The sequence below is a fragment of the Doryrhamphus excisus genome, chromosome 7 (assembly GCF_030265055.1).
Source record: "Doryrhamphus excisus isolate RoL2022-K1 chromosome 7, RoL_Dexc_1.0, whole genome shotgun sequence".
NCBI classification, from domain to species: domain Eukaryota; kingdom Metazoa; phylum Chordata; class Actinopteri; order Syngnathiformes; family Syngnathidae; genus Doryrhamphus; species Doryrhamphus excisus.
The window spans coordinates 6,976,017-6,994,873 of record NC_080472.1 but is presented as its reverse complement, the minus strand read 5'-3'; the positions used below and the strand labels follow the sequence as shown (position 1 = coordinate 6,994,873).

General features: G+C 43.4%; 1 protein-coding gene across 3 annotated transcripts in view; it reads left to right on the top strand.

The window, feature by feature from the left end:
- LOC131131913 (roundabout homolog 2-like) overlaps positions 1-18,857 on the top strand; it is a 90,362-nt gene that overhangs the window by 44,316 nt on the left and 27,189 nt on the right. For 2 of the 3 annotated variants that reach the window (XM_058076948.1, XM_058076947.1), the window contains exons 3-9: positions 4,161-4,318; positions 5,627-5,747; positions 5,885-6,023; positions 10,779-10,915; positions 13,020-13,144; positions 15,370-15,541; positions 17,994-18,199. In XM_058076948.1, coding sequence (XP_057932931.1) covers positions 4,161-4,318; positions 5,627-5,747; positions 5,885-6,023; positions 10,779-10,915; positions 13,020-13,144; positions 15,370-15,541; positions 17,994-18,199 — 1,058 coding nt within the window. Of the gene's footprint in view, positions 1-4,160; positions 4,319-5,626; positions 5,748-5,884; positions 6,024-6,103; positions 6,466-10,778; positions 10,916-13,019; positions 13,145-15,369; positions 15,542-17,993; positions 18,200-18,857 lie in introns of those variants that run through there. The other variant, XM_058076950.1, reaches the window with a different exon arrangement.

Genomic DNA, 18,857 nt, shown 5'->3' with positions numbered 1-18,857 from the left:
CTCCCCCGTGCATTGTCTGGGGCTCCATCCACTTTGTCACGTTTGCTGGGCCTGATTGAATAAATCAAACAGGTGAAAGGCTGCCTTGAATAATTGAGCAGAAGTCAATCAGACAGCTGTAAGGGCTGCGGGCGTCCCAGCAGTTTGAAAATTACCACCAGGCAGCAAACGACACAGGCGGCGCCTGGAACCCAACCCCCACCTCATGTGTCCCGTGCCTTCATACGTACACTGGGGATGGCTACCTTTCACGTTTCTAACAATATGCTACTGAAGCCTGATGCTCAGCCGGGTTGATAGACGCAGGCCGCTGTGTGTGCACGCCGCCGATGACCGAGCCTCGCCGTCACATTTTGGTCCCTCTGAAACGATGGCGGCCTTCTCTTTAAGCTGTAAATTCTGAGGCCTCTTGGTACGGTCCATCGCCTTTCATTTTTGTGCGGTCCAAGTGTTACGGTATGTTGCGGATCTCGCTACAAGTCTGATTTAAGCAATTTGGTCTTGGGTCATGATCCAAGATGGCGGCAAAAACAAACCAGATGGCTAGCAACAATGTGGGTTGTTCTTCTCATTCATTCATTCATTCATTTTCTACCGCTTATACTCACAAGGGTTGCAGGGATGCTGCCTATCCCAGCTGTCCTCGGGCGAGAGGCGGGGTCCAGGGCGCCTCTGGTGGCCAGGTTTTTGGAATGGGGGAGGGAACCGGAGTACCCGGAGAGAAGCCACCCATGCATGGGGAGAACATACAAACTCCACACAGAGATGGTTGAGGGTGGAATCAAATTCAGGTCTCCTAGCTGTGTGGCCTGCGCTAACCACTTGTACACCATGCAGGCGGTTGTTCTTCTCTTTCTTATTATTTTGTGTGTCATCTTCAAACATCCAGCTCAGCTGCATTCAGCCTCGTCCTCGTCTCGGGTCTCACATTGAAGAGGCCAGCCTCTGAGGGGGGTTGGTTCAGGGGGCCGGTGGTGAAAAACACACTAACCAGGAAACACATGAACCTAGGGACCACTGTATGTCTTATTTTCTCTTATTATGTCCACTATAGGGGTGTTATTTCATATCTAGGGTGCTGATGAGTGATCAGTGCTATGCTTTGATAATAATCCATTTTGGAAATAAGCAATCCTACTTAGCACCGTCGGTCTCGAACCAATTAACCGCCGCTGTCTGCCTGCCCTACATCCATAAACGTCCAAAAAAACGTAAGATTCCACCCGAGAAATACTAGTAATAACTGCTAAATAAACCTGACATAAAAATAATACAAGAACCACCTTCGTTATCCTGTCACGGAAAATGTTGTCCAATGGCCAACGTTTGCAGCGGTCCGCCAACATCTCGATGCTGTACGTCTGTAAACCAGCTGAAACATGTGGCACATACATTGCTTTGGATTTGGACATGTTGGTCACACCAGCACCACCAAACCACACAGGGACACGGACATCAGGCACGTCAATCAGATATTTCCATGAATTAACTTCTATTACCACAATACCCCCGACCCCCACCCTCTCTTTTTAATTTGCCATAGCTGATGACCAGGGAATTGTATTAAAGCAACTACTCACTTCTCATTTATTTAGACATGACATATTATGTAAATCATCAATCAAAAAAGCTAATAGTGCGGCTAGCGGGAGGGGGGGGGGGGGGGTCGTGGTCTGGTCTTGGCACCATGAGGCCAAACGGTGGATACAAAAATACCGCCTTTGACTCCAAGCTTCTGAAGCATTTAGGATCCAATCAAGGAAACCATTTTCCCATGCGTGAGTACCACCAAGTAAGCTGTGCAATTGAACCATACACTTAACCTGCGTGCCGGTTAACTTCTTCTTTGCACGCCAACGTTTTGCTTTTTGCCACGTTTTCAGTGAAGTAAAAAGTGTTCATTTTCTACATGTAGACGCACAATTGTTGTAATACTTGATACTTGATACCATACTAAGTGTAATACTAAGTGTTTTGTGTGGATTCTGGATCATTGCATTGACATTGGCCCTTCTGGAACAGACTAATGATGCTAACCAAGGTGAAAACCTGCCCCAACTTTCCACTTTATGTCTTCAGAAAATCTTTCACTTCTTTTTTGTTGTTTTTGCTTGTGGGTTTCGTGTGCATGTTTCCTGGATCCCCAGAGACGAGTGCTGATGTTCTGGATGCGTCCTTACCAGAACACGGCAGCTGGATGACTGCACCAGCGGAGTGTGGCGTTTATGGGATGGGTCAGTAAGCCAATACAGTGGGGTGTGCGTCAGTGCCAAAGTAGAGTCTGCCGCTGAGGCTCATTTTCTTTTGCACAACTAGGATGTGATTGACAGCTTGGCCGACAGGCCTTTGGCTCCTCGCTGGATTTTGTTATTCACCCCCGGCGTCCTCGAGGACTTTGATGCTTTGCAGTATATCAGCCGTACAGTGAAGGGCGGTAATGGCGATCTGGATGGGAGCTATTTATTCCGATGTATTTCAGTCTGAGATTTCATTTACAGCTGAAGCAATTAATTGATTATTGATTGGTTTAGCAATTAGCTAAGATACTGATGGACATGGTTTCATATGGTTCATATGGTTTGGACCACAGCACTAATATTTTTTCTTTTCTTTGTGGTCCCTCGGGGGCCTAACCAATTCATCCAAACAACAAGCTTTGGATGAATCGACTAGTCAAGGAACAGTTACTCAGAGCCCGGATGGAATGGAATAACGCAGCAAACCAGCCACTGGGAAGCCACTGGGAGGAGTAAATTAACATCCATGTGTATATGAACTGTAATTTAATGTTGTTGTATTTATCACGCATTTGTTAACATGAACATATTTATTTGATTCCTTTCATTTCCTTTCACGTTCACATTGCCATCCTTAATGAAAACACGGAAGCATTTCTTTGACGTCCACTAAAAACAACACGTCAGAAGCTGTTAACTGCACCAGGCTGTACTTCATGATCGCTATTTTTAAACCTAATTTTAAAAGCCGTGCCTTGCAGTACAATCATCGTCTGGTAGCCACTTAAAGCATGAGCGGTGTAAATGACATTGGCAGAACAGCTTTGACAGAACTGGAAAGATTTCATGCTCTCACCTTTTTAACTGAGCATCTCCCGACTTTCTCGACTCGCTAAGATGACAATCCTCGCCCACCACTTTGCTTTGACGACGCTTAATCAAGTGCAGACGTACGTTTGTAGAACAGAAGCATAATGTCGAAAATGCTCATAAATAGAATTGCAGTGAACTGGATATGTCACAGCTGTAGAAAATGTGGCGTTGTTGCTGTTTTGTGTCGTTAAGGTGATTCTTTATCTTCCGTTGTTGGCGCCATGCTCGACTCAGTGAACACAAACAGTGACAGAAGGTGGCCAACCCATTCACCCATTCTCTTCATAACTGCTAGGTATTGAGGGGGTCCAGTATGGGGGCCTCAGGATCTCGTCTTCGCTGTTTGGAGGTGACACGGTCCTGATGGCCTCATCAGGTTGTGATCTTCAGCGTTTACCTTTGAAGCTTCTTGGATGATTCTCTAGGTCTCTGAATGTGAGGCAATGTTTTTTTAGTTGGACCCTTCGTGTTGGGAGGGAGTCTCCCCACCTGACCGCCTTTGTCAATGCACTTTGTCAATTTCAATAACATCATAAACAACCACAAGCTTATATTCCTCATGAAGGGAGGTCCGTAACGTGGCGGGCCTGGTAAAAGCCACACTCGGAAAAGGATTGTTTTCCGGAGAGAATGAGTTTGTGGAATGTATTGCCATTATCTACAGAGGACACTGCTTGTCGGGCTGTAGAAACGTAGCGTTTCTTCAATTATTAATGCTCAATTTCCCGCTTGCTACTCAACAACTCCCCTTCGTCTTGGCTTTTTCCTTCTCTTTAAGTGTTCTCAATCCCATTTGACATCTCATATATCTCATTGACATATTGATGGAATTGTGACATAAACTACAAAAGTGAGAATAAACTCCTAAATCCCCCTTTGGTGTGGATCCCTGCCAATATGAATGGCTTCTTCTTTAGCTTGGACACCCTTCCTATGCAAGCGTTCCTTTCTGACAATGGCAGATGGCAATGGCTTGGCAGATTAACAAACCAACACAATACACCTTGACATATTCGTTAATGACTCCTTATTTCCCCTTCCCTCCTGTAGTGTTACGAGATGACTTCAGACAGAATCCACAGGATGTAGTGGTGGCCATCGGGGAGACCGCTATCCTGGAATGCCAGCCTCCACGTGGGCATCCTGAACCCACCACCTTCTGGAGGAAGGACAAGGCTCGCCTCGACCTCAAAGACGACAGGATCACGGTGAGATCTTCTGTGTTGAACACTAGAACACTTGGCACTAGAACACTAGACACCAGAAGACTAGACACTCGAACACTAGAAACTAGACACTAGAACACTAGACACTAGATACCAGAACACTAGACACCAGAACACTAGACACTAGAACACCAGCCACTACAACACTAGACACCAGAACACGAGAACACTAGACACGAGACACTAGAACACTAGACACCAGAACACGAGAACACTAGACACGAGACACTAGAAAACTAGAACACTAGACACCAGAACACGAGAACACTAGACACGAGACACTAGAAAGCTAGAACACTAAACACTAGACACGAGACACAAGACACGAGACACGAGACACTAGAACACTAGAAAACTAGACACAAGAACACTAGATACCAGAACACTAAAACACTAGAACACGAGACACTAGACACTAGACACCAGAACACTAGACACCAGAACACTAGATACCAGAACACTATACACCAGAACACTAGACACCAGAACACTAGATACCAGAACACTAGACACTCGAACACTAGACATTAGAATGTGGAAGCAACCAACTCCCACAGAGTTCCAGCCTTTGGACCATATGCTCCGATCCCGGGTGCTTTCTGATACCCATCATCCATGAGTGACATTGTCCAATCGTGATCACATTGATGAACATTTTTTGTGTATTTATGATGAGTGTTGTTGGGCGGGGCCCCCATTAGACAATTCCAAGGGCCCCCGGCAAATGGGCAATTATAAAAAAAAAAAAAGAACCCTTTGGGAGGATAGTTTCTTTTTGTTTTTGCCTTTGTGTTATTTATTTCTTACCTCATGAATGGGATATCTAATGTGAGGTGGGCAAAAAGGAGCTCCAAACTAACAGCATTGCTTGTTTTGTTTTAAAAATAAAAAGTCACATTTGGAGTACAAAGACCAGAAGACTAGCTAACCAGCTAGCTAGCAGCCTCCAGTGACAGCCAGTCAAATGTGCCAGAAAAGAAAAGATGCCAGGAAAGTCAAACGGCAATAGGTTTGCTGGCAAGGATGGGAGCAGCAAACGTCAAGCTTCAGACCTACGCCATTGAACTTTGAATGGTGTTGGTTCTCGTGACAACACGGGAGAACGTGTATCCCGTGTCAGGTTGGCAGCCCTACGTGACGCAGCTTTGTGAGCCTTTTGTGCTCAGCTTTCCAAGGCATTTATCGGCATATCCGGTGTTTTCGTGACCAGTCAATGGGAGCATCCCTACGATTAGGAGATCTCTCTGCCCCGTCGTAAGACTTGTTGTTGCCTTTGATGCTTTTTTCCAGGTCCGTGGAGGAAAGCTGACCATCTACAACACAAGAAAGACTGATGTGGGGATTTACGTGTGCGTGGCCGCCAACATGGTCGGGGAGCGAGAGAGTGAAAAGGCTCAACTCTCGGTGTTTGGTAAGAACTACACTATACAGGTTCTAAAAGCAATGAAACACGACTTTGTCAGGTAGCCGCTGCTCACCATCACATCCAGTATTTATCACTGTCTTCCAAGTATATTTAGCCGCATTGTGTGCACTCCCCTCGTCCAGAGAGGCCGGTGTTTGTGCAGCGGCCCGTGAACCAGGTGGTCTTAGTCGATGAAAGCGTGGAGTTCAGGTGCCAGGTCCACGGTGACCCACCTCCCACACTCCGCTGGAAAAAGGAGGACGTGGACATTCCCCGTGGCAGGTGAGGAAATGAGTGGAAGTGGAGGTTGGGGGGAGGGTGGGGTTGCACACACGCCTGGTGACGGTTTGTGTGTACATTATTACGGAGAAAGTGATGACGTGGAGGCGCCGGAGCGAAGCTAATGAGTCCCTCAAGAAGCAAGGAAGCCATTTGACGTATTACTGGTGGACTTTCTTTCATCAGCGTGGCAGAAATCATTTATTAGCCACAGAGAATCTCATTATTTGCTGTGCGAACGTCTGTGCTCATAACACAAGGAAGCCCCTCCCCCACAGCCTGGCTCCTTTGATTGCTCCAGACTCTCTAAAGTACCACTCTTCCTTTTATGTTGCTCATAAGGCACATTCCGCTGCACTGATGGTCAACGGTGGAGGGGCTTGCTGTACTTTTTAATATAAAGCAATCCAATACACGGCCCTACGAGGAATAGTATCTATATGAGGTAAACATTGCTCAGCTAATAAAGCCGGTCTGTCCTTTACTGCTGGAAGTTTTGCAGCCAGTTATTGAAAATATGTTGTATTTTCATGCTAGCATCCACAGCATGTGCATGTTTGATGAATTGCAATTTTCCACCATGTATTAGGAGTTACTGCTCATCTGCTGCATTCAAAAATCAGCTCTGTTGCGTGGTTGGCTACGGTCTATTATTGGTGTAAAAAATAGACATATTTAAGCACATTTTACTTAGTTTTGGTCTAAATGAAGCATTTTCAAGTATACAATTGTCAAAATGAACTAAAATACAAATCCAGCAAGCTCTCATTCATAGTAGTTAATGAGTTCCAGAAGCAAACATGATCAATTAATTTCCGCAATATAGTAGTAGTTGGAGCATAGAAAACCTGTTTTTGACTTTCTAAATCCGGTTTTTAACATTATTAGAGCCCTGTAGACATGAAATAACACCCCTATAGTAACCTTTGGGCGCCTATTAGTCGCTGTTTACCTAACATTGCAACTCTTGCACATATCTGAGCGCTCGTGAACAGTTAGCCTCAAATGTATGTATTCTAAACTAAAGAAGCCAAAAATGTACCCCTTCCCCACAGGATGGGAGGAGATCTTTTGGGGAATCTTTTAGGATTCCTTCTTCATAAATTGAAGGGGTGTTATAGGGGTCTTATTTCATGTCTAGAGAGCTCTAGTAATGTTCAAATACTGCACTTAAAAGCTTCCAGCTCCTGTACAGTACTTCCTGCAGTGGCTATATTCTACCAATGTAACATTACTGACCCCTAGTGACCAGTGTAGAATTCTACACATCATAACCTGTCTTTCAATGCTTTTATGAATGCCTTATTTTTATATGTCTTTTCTTTTTTCATTATGGCTATGTTGGGTGACTATAGGGGTGTTATTTAATGTCTAGAGAGCTCTAGTAATGTTCAAATACTGCACTTAAAGGCTGGTAAACAGGTTTCCCATGCCGGAACTATGAAAATATTCCTTTTATAAATAAGGGAGATGCCTATGTCAGTCTTGTGGTCCCCCCCCACCTGTGTTTTGTCCCCACGTCGCTGCCCTTTGACTCAAGGAACATGTCCTACTTTTGGACCTGCCTTCCCTCCACTTCTATCATTCTTTCCCTGTGCCCATCATCCTCCTGGGGTGTGTGTATCTGGGTCAGAAATGTTCTGTGAATGGAAGAGCCCCCCCATCGATATTCTCCCCCTGCACCCTTTTTCAGATAGAACTTTTTCTCACCCCTTGTGCCATTTCTCTGCCTGACTTGTCTTCTATCTGGAAATCAGCACGGATGGCTGCACAATTTCACAAGATCTCTCATGCCAAAGAGGCCCCAGAGAGCGGGGAGCTGACTGCTTTGCACCTCCACTCATGGCGAGTGGAGCCCCTCTTATCTGCACTGGCTGAGATCTTCTTGTTTTCACCCAGCCGTGGCAGTGGAGGGCGGAGCATTTGGTACCCGGGCCCTCGGTGAAGACTGGCCAGAATTGGAAGGCCTGTGTTGTTAAAAAATGGACATACTACAACTACTACTACTACTAGTAGTAGTAGTACTACTACTACTACTACGGATACTACTACTACTACTACTACTCGGTGAAGACTGGCCAGAATTGGAAGGCCTGTGTTGTTAAAAAAGGCCATACTACTACTACTACTACTACTACTACTACTACTACTACTACTACTACTACTACTACTACTACTATAGTAGTAGTAGTACTCCTACTACTACTACTAGTACTACTAGTTGTAGTACTACTAGTTGTACTACTAGTTGTACTACTACTACTACTATGACTACTAGTACTACTACTACGACTACGGATAGTACTACTACTACCACCACTACGAGTAGTAGTAGTAGTAGTTCTACTACTACTACTACTAGTAGTAGTTGGCAGGGTAGTAGTAGTAGTAGTACTAGTAGTAGTACTAGTAGTCATAGTAGTAGTAGTAGTAGTACTAGTAGTAGTCGCCATTGTCGTAGTAGTACTACTACTACTACTACTAATAGTAGTACTACTAGTAGTAGTAGTCATCGTTGTCGTAGTAGAGTATTACTAGTAGTAGAGTACTAGTAGTACTACTACTACTACCCTTCCAACTCCAAGCCACTACACTACAGCATCATCTGGAGCAGTTGACATGACAACATCATCTCCTCCATCAGCCAGAGGGGGCGTGACTTGGCACAGTTTAGCTATGATCGACCAATCAGAGGACAGAAATTGCAGGCTGAGCCCTACTGTAGCCCAATTGCTACTAGTGTTTACGAGACATGAGCCAGCACTTCTGATTGTGAAGGCCCTGGGCAGATTAGAATGACATGGCAACACAAAGACCCATAAATCTGATTGGACAACACATGTACAGGAAGAGGTGCAGCCAAGAGACACGCTACAACCGTTGGGAGGAAATGAAAGCAAATATTTGTACTAAATGTAGGTCAGTGCTTTTGAGTGTTTAGGCCAGCAGAGAAGGCTTCGCTGGCCATGACTGCCCACCACTGAGCAGAACGTTCTGATAGTACAGTAGTTAGCACTGGTGGCTGCACATTGATGCATCAACACTATGAATTAGTCATTTCTTACCGCTCTGCCCATTCATCGAATTGGGTTTGTCAGAGCGTGCCACTCCCTTCCTCTCAGACTGTTTGTCTATCTGACTCGGGCTCCGTCTCCTTCTTTGGCTCGCTCGCTCGCTCACACACACACACACACACACACAGCCGTGTGTACTGCACATCCCGCACCACAGTGGGTGGCTCATCGTTATAAATATTGAAATAGTGGAACAGTCAGGGTTCCAGCTGAAAGCACCTTTCATTTTGCCATGCCTTCATGGCGCCGTAATTGCTCGGCTTGCTTTGCTTCTGCAGCAGAGTGTGTGCTGCGGGGAGTCTTAATTGCCTCAGAAAGCGTGCCTTTACACAATAAAAAAAAATGACGCAACTTATGAGGAAATAAGCCCTGGTTTTAACACAAGCCTCTTTTTTGATATTTTGTTTTCCTCTGCTCAGAAGGTTACATTTTCTATGACATATTTTTCTTTCTGCATCTTCCTGTTTTGGAAATGTCAACTACAATCATTTGTGTAAGGTTTTATGGATGTATTTCCACAAGGATACTTTCTGGTGAGAAAATAAATATCACTAAAAAAATCTTTTCAAATAGGCAGAAGTCTAATTTTGCATTTCATTTCAATTTTGAACAACAGCAACACCCGCTTGAGCTTGAGATATTTGACTGCATCGTCACAGGTCAAGTTGGCCATGAGTCAAATCTAACTAGCTTCAATGGGACTGCTCGGTCATAAAGGCCCAGGACAGATCCCAGCCTCTACACTACAACATCATCCGGAGCATGCCACAACCGATATTTACAAAAACATTTTTGAAATCAAATACAACCACTCACCAGAGATGTGGGGTTCTCCTCCCGGTTCAGCCACTGTGGCCGTAACTTGGCTTGTCCAACCATTTTGTTCTTATCAAGACCAAAATAGGCTGACGTTATTTTCGACCAGCTGTGAGGCGATTCTGAAATAGATTCAAGAAATAGCCCCATTGCTTGTAGTGTTGAAATGGCATGGGCCAGCACTCCTGATTCTGAAGGCCGTGGTCAGATTGCCATAGCAACACATAGAAGCTGAAATGTGATTGCGGAAAATAGTAACACACCCATAAATGTACTGGAAGCAGGGTAGGTTTTACAAAAGTCAAAGAAAACGTTCAAGAAAGGGAGACACAAAGATATAAACAAGGGACCATTTCATGAGTTTGGGGGGCTTGGGGACCCCCAAAATGGGGAATATATTGTAGAACGAATCTTTCTGTGAACTCCAATGGCGCTTAAGAAGAAGAAGAAGTGAACTTGACCTGATGGTTGTGTAAGAGTGATTGACACTATATGTTTTTCAAATCCTTCAGTGTAAATTGTGTCCATACTCCTGCCAAGAAGCGCCGCTTCCGGGCAAGGAAGGATGTGCAGATAAGGAGAAAGTCGTTATTGTTTAGAACCCTTTAGCAGTCAGTTTTTAAAAATTCCTTGGGTTAAAAAAGAACTTCTGGCAAAATCGTTTTTGAGTGTCAGCCCACTGTCATCATGTAAACAGGCTTTGTTGTTGGCTTGGATTCGACCTCCAAAGATGGAATGTTGGGAGAAGCCCGTTAGTACCGAAGAGTAACGTTGAAAAAAAGCCAGACACTCCGCTTTGTGAAAGCCGGATCTTTGATTTCATTTGAATTCTCAAGTGCTGATGCTTGACAGTGTCACCTCTCGCCAGATATGACATCCGATATGAAAAAGAGGATTTCTTGCTGAGGATAAAGAAAGCAGCCGTCAGCGATCAGGGGACCTTCACCTGTCTGGCAGAGAACCGCGTGGGCAAGGTGGAGGCGTCGGCCTACCTGACTATCAGAGGTGGGTAGCTGCTTGTGGTTGCACTCTCGACGATGCTCATAACCCATTCCATATTTGATTGTGTCTCCCAAGTCACAGAACAATCAGCCCTTTATTGCACGTTTTACCAGAGTTATTGCTCCCCTGCTGAAAGGCCGGTCCGACCTCCGGTTTTCTTCTCATATAAGAGAAGCGTGCACTTGATTGCTTTAGATCTCCAGCCGGGCTGTGAATATGAACAATTTAACCAGCTTCAAGTCAACTGTTACAAACTCACCTCGGGGGGGAGGGGGGGGGGGGTTTGAACCTCTTCATCAAGCCCACTCACTCCACATTTGTCTCCAATTAGTAGCCAATCTCCGTCATGACCTGAATTCCTCACCTTGACCTTCATGGTTATCTTAGGTATTTCATTAGAAATGCAATAATCAGGATAATTAATCAATCGATGATTAATCTATATCACTTATTAATAATGAATTAATACTAAAGCTGCAACAACAGATGGTTAATCCATTATCCAATTAATTGACAATGACAATGGTATTCGATTTATCATTTTTGGTTTTCAAAATGTAAACCTGAAATAATATTATAACTTTATGCTAAAATTGTTTCTTGTTTGAACACAAATTTTCTCTCTGATCTTGGAAAATGTCTGCTGTTTTTTCACATAGAATTTTTCCTCATAATTATGACCTTATTACTATAATATTTTGACTTTATTCTCATCACGGTTTGTTGCCATTTCCCCAAAATTGCAACTTTTCTTTGTTTATTTTTCACAACATTATGATTCCACAAAAAATATATTTGGACTAATTCTATGCTGTTATTTGCTGTTCTATATTCCTTAATATTTGGACTTTATTCTAGTAGAATAAAACAATAAATAAATACATAAATAAATGCAAAACAACTAGACTGTTGGTTTTTCCATTTTTGCTAATGTTGTTTGAGTTTTTGTAGTTCTCTTGTTAAATGACTTTTGTCAGTGTGCCAGAAAAGGCGCCCGGGCTGCCCTTTGACACTCCTTGTCTAAGGTCTAACCAATTCCTCCATTAATGGAAACCAACCTTTGATTAATCGGCTAAGAAAACAAGCCATCCCTACATTTGATGAAGATTCAACATTCTGCATAACAATTACGTCATCATTATGGACATGCCATTCCTTTTCCATTTCCACATTGCGTTAGAATCTTTGTGAATGTGACTAATGATTATTCCCTTAGCTTGTTGTTTCGATTAATCAAGTAATCATTAGGCTCTAGTTAGGCACCTAATATGAACCAAGTACAAACAGAAAATATTTATACCAAAATAGTTGTAGATTAATTGGATAACTGATTAATCATCGATTAATTCCTGCAGCTCTGTGATGTACTGTGTGGAAAATAACACCCTTGAGAGTCCCGGTACCTCCATAGGGACAAGCTGGTGAATATACGGGATCAGGATGTATTTTTGCCATTGGTTGTTGCCCTTCTTCTTCATCCGTCTACCTAATGGAACCAAGCAACCTGCTGTGGTGAACGAGAGCCTTGCTTCCTACAAACTCCACGGATGGGAAGCCAACATCATCTCATTCATTTCTGATTTTCATTATTTTGCTTTCTTTCCCTTCTGTTCTACTCCTCTGCTTTCGTTGTCTGTGTTGTGTTGTGTTGTGACACCCACACCATTGTTGTGTCACCAGCTCGCCCAGTCGGTAAGTATGAGCTGATCCCATTGTGCATGGTCTTTGTTTTGTTTTGTTCCGAATCACACATTGAGCACTACTTCTATGAGAATCCACTAACACGTTCATCAAATTGCTATTTTACGGCAACAACTGCATTTGTACTCTCAATCGCTGCCTTCCACTGACAGACCGTGGTGTCACTTTAGTGGAGATCCTGTCCTGTCTTCCAGCTTTAGGACTAAGACTAGTGAGGCACCCTGGCACTCCTATAGTCTAGTAGATAGCTATGCTAGCTCCGTACGTGTGATAGCAAGTATTGTCGTCTAGTAGAATGGCTGCTGTGAAAAACACAACAACTGCATGACAAGCTAGAAAGTCTTGATGCCTCCGAGTAACTTACTCTTATAAAATGTGATTGATGTGTACTTCAACAAATATACAGAGGCGCCGCAGTTTGTGGTGCGACCACGTGACCAGATTGTGGCTCAAGGACGAACTGCGACCTTCCCCTGCGAGACCAGAGGCAAACCTCAGCCGACTGTTTTCTGGCAGCGGGACGGCAGCCAGGTGAGACTTTGGCAACGTACTCGCCAAGATGTCTAATTGCAACACCTTGTGCTTTTGTTCTGAAGGATCTATCAATACCAGTGCTAATAAAAATGCCATTTGAGACCCACTGTGATAGAAGAAGGCCAACATGTGTCGGGCCTGCCTCTTGTTGAGCAGAGATGTCTCGAGATCTCACAAGATTAAAACGGGAAAAGGTGTCTCACGATAATAAATAAAGGAGTTAATCACACTAGACGTGAAAATAACTCCACCTATTGCAACGTGCCTGCCTGTTTTCCTCGTCACACGCCCCCAAACAGGCGGGAAGAGGGCTTCATAGGCAACAGTGGCTTTGTGTCTGTGGGTGGAGGCGGGGCCGCTAGCATACACACAGCGCAGCAAGGGAGCCTACTGAGGAGCAATGCGAGCTAAATGCTAGCTAGTAATGCTAGCTGCTAGAAATTAGGGAGGGAAAAAAAGTGAATGTTTGTTTACAAGTGGGCTCAAGGAGCGCTTGATTTCCTCACCCACACACGGTACGGGTAATTATAGCCTTTTTTTGTTGTTTTAATTAAACTTGTTAACTCTCATTACCTCAAATGGAAAGGACATTGTTGTTTTCATTAAAATATCTTAAAATATTAGAGAAATTTGAGTTGAAAAATGTTTGTGATTTGGCTCGGCTCTTGCGACGAACAGGCGATGGCGGGTCCCACGGCCAAACCAGTTGAGAAGCCAAGATGCCCTGGATGACAAATAATGAATTGCCCCCCAAGACAGACATCAATATTGCAGCAGGGTCCACAGTGGAGGGAAGGGAAGCCTAAGCCGATGAAAGCGGGGTGACATTGCGTGTGGTTTTTGTGGCCCACACAGATAATGAAGTGGTCATTTATCATCAGTCCACGCTGTTCTGACCAGCCGGCTCACATTAGAGTCATTAGAAGTCATGAAAGCAGGCTAATGTCCTTTCCTGCCAGCTTGTCTGCTTAGGGGGGGGCAGCATCACACAAAGCTGATGCCTCAACTCTTGGAACTGCAGCATAAACACTTCAGGCCGCTTTGGGTCTGCTAGAAGAGCCATGGAGCTGCTTTGCTGAATTGTAGGTCAATCGTTTCTGGAATTCAGTCAGTCTGCTTTGAACGCCACGTTTTTGTTCATCACTTGTAAAAAAAAAAAAAAGAACAGTTATTTTTCCTGTCAGCATATTTCATCAAATAATTTGGCCAAAATTGAAGCATTTTCAAGCATAATAATGGCTCAAGGAAGTAAATTACAAATAGAAGACCTTCAGAGACATTGTGATGACATGTAGTATTCCACTTTGGTCACTAGGGGTCAGTAATGTTACACTGATAATACACTAGCCACCACAGGAAGCATTTAACACAACAAGAAGTATGGAACTCTCCCAATGCAATGTCTGAGGCAACAAAAGGGGTTTCTAAAATGCGGCCTGGGGGCCACCGCTGCTGTTCTTTTTTTTTTTTTTAATTGGCCATATGATTTAACAAGAACATAAAAAAAAACTGTAGAAAAACTGTAAGTATCAACAGTAATAGAGTCAGAAAAAGTCAAAAAATAAGAGCGAAAAATTGTAATTTATTAGTCATCGTAGGAGGAAAAATAATGTCATTTTAGTAACATAGACTTGAAATATTCAAAGACAAAAATATGTTTTAAATGTTGAGAAACAAAACAAAATACATTAATGGTCACAAAGTTAGAATGTTCCAAGAATAAAGTCAAAATATTATGGAAATAAAGTCATAATTATGAGGAGAAAATTATTTTTAAAAGTTATTTAAAAATTGAAAAAAATACTTGAAATATACGAGAATAAAGTTGTAATATTTATTCATTCATTAATTTTTTACCGCTTATCCTCACAAGGATCAGATCCTTCCAGAGGCTGAAAGATACTTCATTAATCCTTTTCCTTTCAGCACCTCAGACCACTACCAGGACTTATGTTGCCTCATTGATGTCTCATTTCACTTTTACTTTCACTTTTACCAGACAAGTCTGTCTGGCTGCACTGGGAGACATGATGGAGAAGAAACTTAAAACAACAAAGTTACTTCCCAAAAAGAAATGGTGTCCTTTCCCTTTGTTTTGTTCACTACAAATCATTCATGGCGCAGCGAAAACTGGTGAAACCATCTGTGTTCACTTCTACAGAGGGGAGTGTGAACCTATACCAGTAGTTTGACTTAGTACCCCGCTTGTACGCCCCCTGCAGGACCTGCTGTTCCCCAGCCAGCCAACGCTGGGCGACAGTCGTGCGTCCGTGTCCGTGAATGGAGAGCTGACCATCTCATCAGTGCAGCGCTCGGATGCAGGATACTATATCTGCCAGGCCCTGACCGTCGCAGGCAGCATCATGGCCAAAGCCCAGCTGGAGGTGGCAGACGGTAAGCAAAGAGACAAAAGCATGCAAACACACACACACACACACACCTCATCCAACACACAAAAGACAATCCACCCAGTTTTTATTGCCTCCAACTCCTAAGTTGACTCTTCTCATTGTTTTGGCCGTTGCAATGAGTCTACAAACCTACAAAGGCACCACCCCACTCATGTTTCTCGCCAGCAGTTCCAACATTGTTGGCTCCGTCTTACGTATGCAAGCCCCTCGCCACCGCCGAAAGACAATTCATATGAAAACACCAAGCCAAGTCACAATTACGCCGTAAGAAGTAGAAATTATCTGATAAAAAGTCAGAATTATGAGACAAAAAGTCAAAATTAGACTTTAAAAAGTGAAATTATGAGACAAAAAGTCATGATGACAAATACCAGAAATCCCCCAAAATACCAAAATCCCAGGAAGGTTCCCGTGTGACCAAAGCAATGGGTGATGATGAAAGGTGACGAAAGTCTCCCAGCGTTTGGATGAGATGATGAGACGAGGTCTCCACGTGGTAAAAGGCAGGCAGACAAGCAGGCAGGAAGGCAAGCAGCAATCATGATTATTTTTACAAGCCTCTCACCATTATGAATGTAAGTGGCCTGAAAACACATCAAATAAAATCAGCCTCTCCTTGATGGAGGACACAAAGCTGTAAGTGATGAGCCGCTTCGTGCTACAGCGTTGATATCCTGCTTCCCATTGGTCTGTTGGTGTGCACGCAAAGAGGGAGGAGTCATTGGCTCCACACAAACCCAGCATTGGAGCCTTGTCCCATGGAATGTTGGGAAAATGTGCTCAGTCTGAAGAAATTCCATAGAAGCATTCCGCTTAGCTAAGTATTGATAGGAATTCCTACATTGGCATTGGCATTGGAATTGGCATTCTTTGGGAGATCCCAACAATGTGTTCCCCCTCGGGGTGTCACCAGATACAAGATATTGGGTCTACTAGAACCAGATGAGACTAGATTTTGCCATAACCTTTAAGAACCGTACAGTCATTTCTACAGTTACATCCTGTGTGTATGCTAGCGGCCCCGGCTGTGATTCATTCATTCATTACCGTTTATCATCCCAGGCCTTGTCACATTCCCATCTTTCGAGATCTTGTGACACCCCCCCACCTCCCCCCCCACACACCCCCATCTACCCTTAAATGTTGAGTTTAAAGCTTCCTCGGTAGAGCAAAATAATCTGGGTGGACGCGGTCCCGCTACCAGAGGGCGTGTTCCTCATGAGTTTGGGGTCACTAGGGGTCAGTAATGTTACACTGACAAGACACTAGCCACCACAGGAAGTACTTAACACAAGAGGAAGTAGGGAACTCTCCCAATGCAAGCATGTCTGAGGCAACAACAGGGGTGTCCAAAATGCGGCCTGGGGGCCACCTATGCTGTTCTTTTAATTGGCCGTATGATTTAACAAGAACATTAAAAAAACTGTAGAAAAACTGTAACAATCAACAGTAATAGTCAGAAAAAGTCTAAAAATAAGAGAGAAAATTTTTAATTTATTAGCACCATATGAGGAAAAATAATGTCATTTTAGTAACAGAGTTGAAATATTCAAATAAAAAAATTATTTTTTAAACGTTGAGAAACAAAAGAAAATACATTATTATTATACGTTATATACATTATAATAATATACATTATTAGAGCAAAAGAATCTGGGTGGACATGGTCCCGCTAACAGGGGGCGTGTTCCTCGTGAGTTTGGACTCGATCTTCCTGCTGCTCTCCATTTTGCTATTTTGCCATTCTAACATTTTTTTAAAAGGCAAAGGAAACCTGTTGTCAACACTTGTGACCGACCTGATAACAGTTGAGAGCTGCAGTGAGAAAATTGGAAGCCGGGGGGGGGTTACAAGAACCGGCGAGATCCAACACTCCAGAAATTACCGTTGCGGAGCATAGCTGTTTTCTGGATGATATAACGTACTTTAAAAAGCTTTTAAGGAGATGTAGTGTTGTCCTCCCTGGCATGCTAATTTAGAGTTTAATTTGGTGCGGTGGAAGGGAGGAAACATGGCGGTTTGGGGGCTGGGGGAGGCAGAGTAAGAAACAAGACAACAGTCCTTGAAAGGCGCTATGAAGAAGGTACGGTAATTAGCACCACGGGTTAAGCTTCATTAATCCTCACCTAGTAATTAAAAGGCAAAGGTGTGATGCAGTGCCACGAGCAGGCTGCTTTTACTCTGGAAAAGCCTCAAAAGAGTCACTTCCTCTCACAACACATCCATCAGATTGAGCCTGAACATATTGGAACTGCAATTACTGCAATCACTAATTACCACCTTCTGATAAGGTCACCTTTTTTCTCACAAGTAAAGCAACCTTTTAGCAGAGGAAGACTAGCTAGTGAGAATCCCAGACTGTGACATGACAATTACGGCCCCACAACGGCTAAAAATAACAACAATACCACCTGGTCCTTCGTGGTTATCCTCAGCACTGAAGGACCGCCCACCGCCAATCATCCGCCAGGGCCCCTACAACCAAACGCAGGCTTTGGGAGGCGTGACGGTGCTCGGGTGTCAGGCTTCTGGGGAACCACAGCCCACCATGACGTGGAGAAAGAACGGGCTCAGTCTGCTTGGAAAAGACCCCCGCTTTTCCCTGCTGGAGCACGGCAGCCTTCAGATCCAAAGTGCCAAGGTGAGTCCACTGTCGCTTTTATTCCTGGGGGGGTCCCAGCTGCAGACTGGGGGCACATCAAGAACAGGTTGTAATTTACAGGAATAACATTGATATACTACGAGGGAAAATAAGATTGTAGAATTAATATTAAAGAATAAAGGAGGTTTTAAGCTGTAATATGATGAGAAACAAAAGAACGATTCATGGTGCCATTGATGAGGTTGACAAACACTTCCGATGTACAAGTTAACAAGAATAAAGTCAAAATATGATGGGAATAACCTCATAATTACAGGAAGAAAAATTACAAGAAGAAAGTTGCAATGGTTGGATAATTAAAAAAAAACAGCAGAAAAGCAAATTAATAGAAAACATAAAGTCAAAATATTAAGAGAGAGAAGTCATTATAGTAATTTTATGAGAATAATGTTGTAATATTGGGGGAAAATTAATGTAGTTTTAGCTGCAGAGACTTGAAATATTAAAGAAAAAAAGTTTTAAGTCATAATATTATGAGAAACAGAAAGAACAAAATATATAATCTTTGGAAAATTAGGTGGGGAGAAGTTATAATAAAATGGGAATAAAGTTGGCATATTACAAGAAGAAAGTTGGAATATTAAAAGAAAAACAGCAGAAAAAGAAAAGCACTTTGCCAGAAGAATTGCTACTCTCT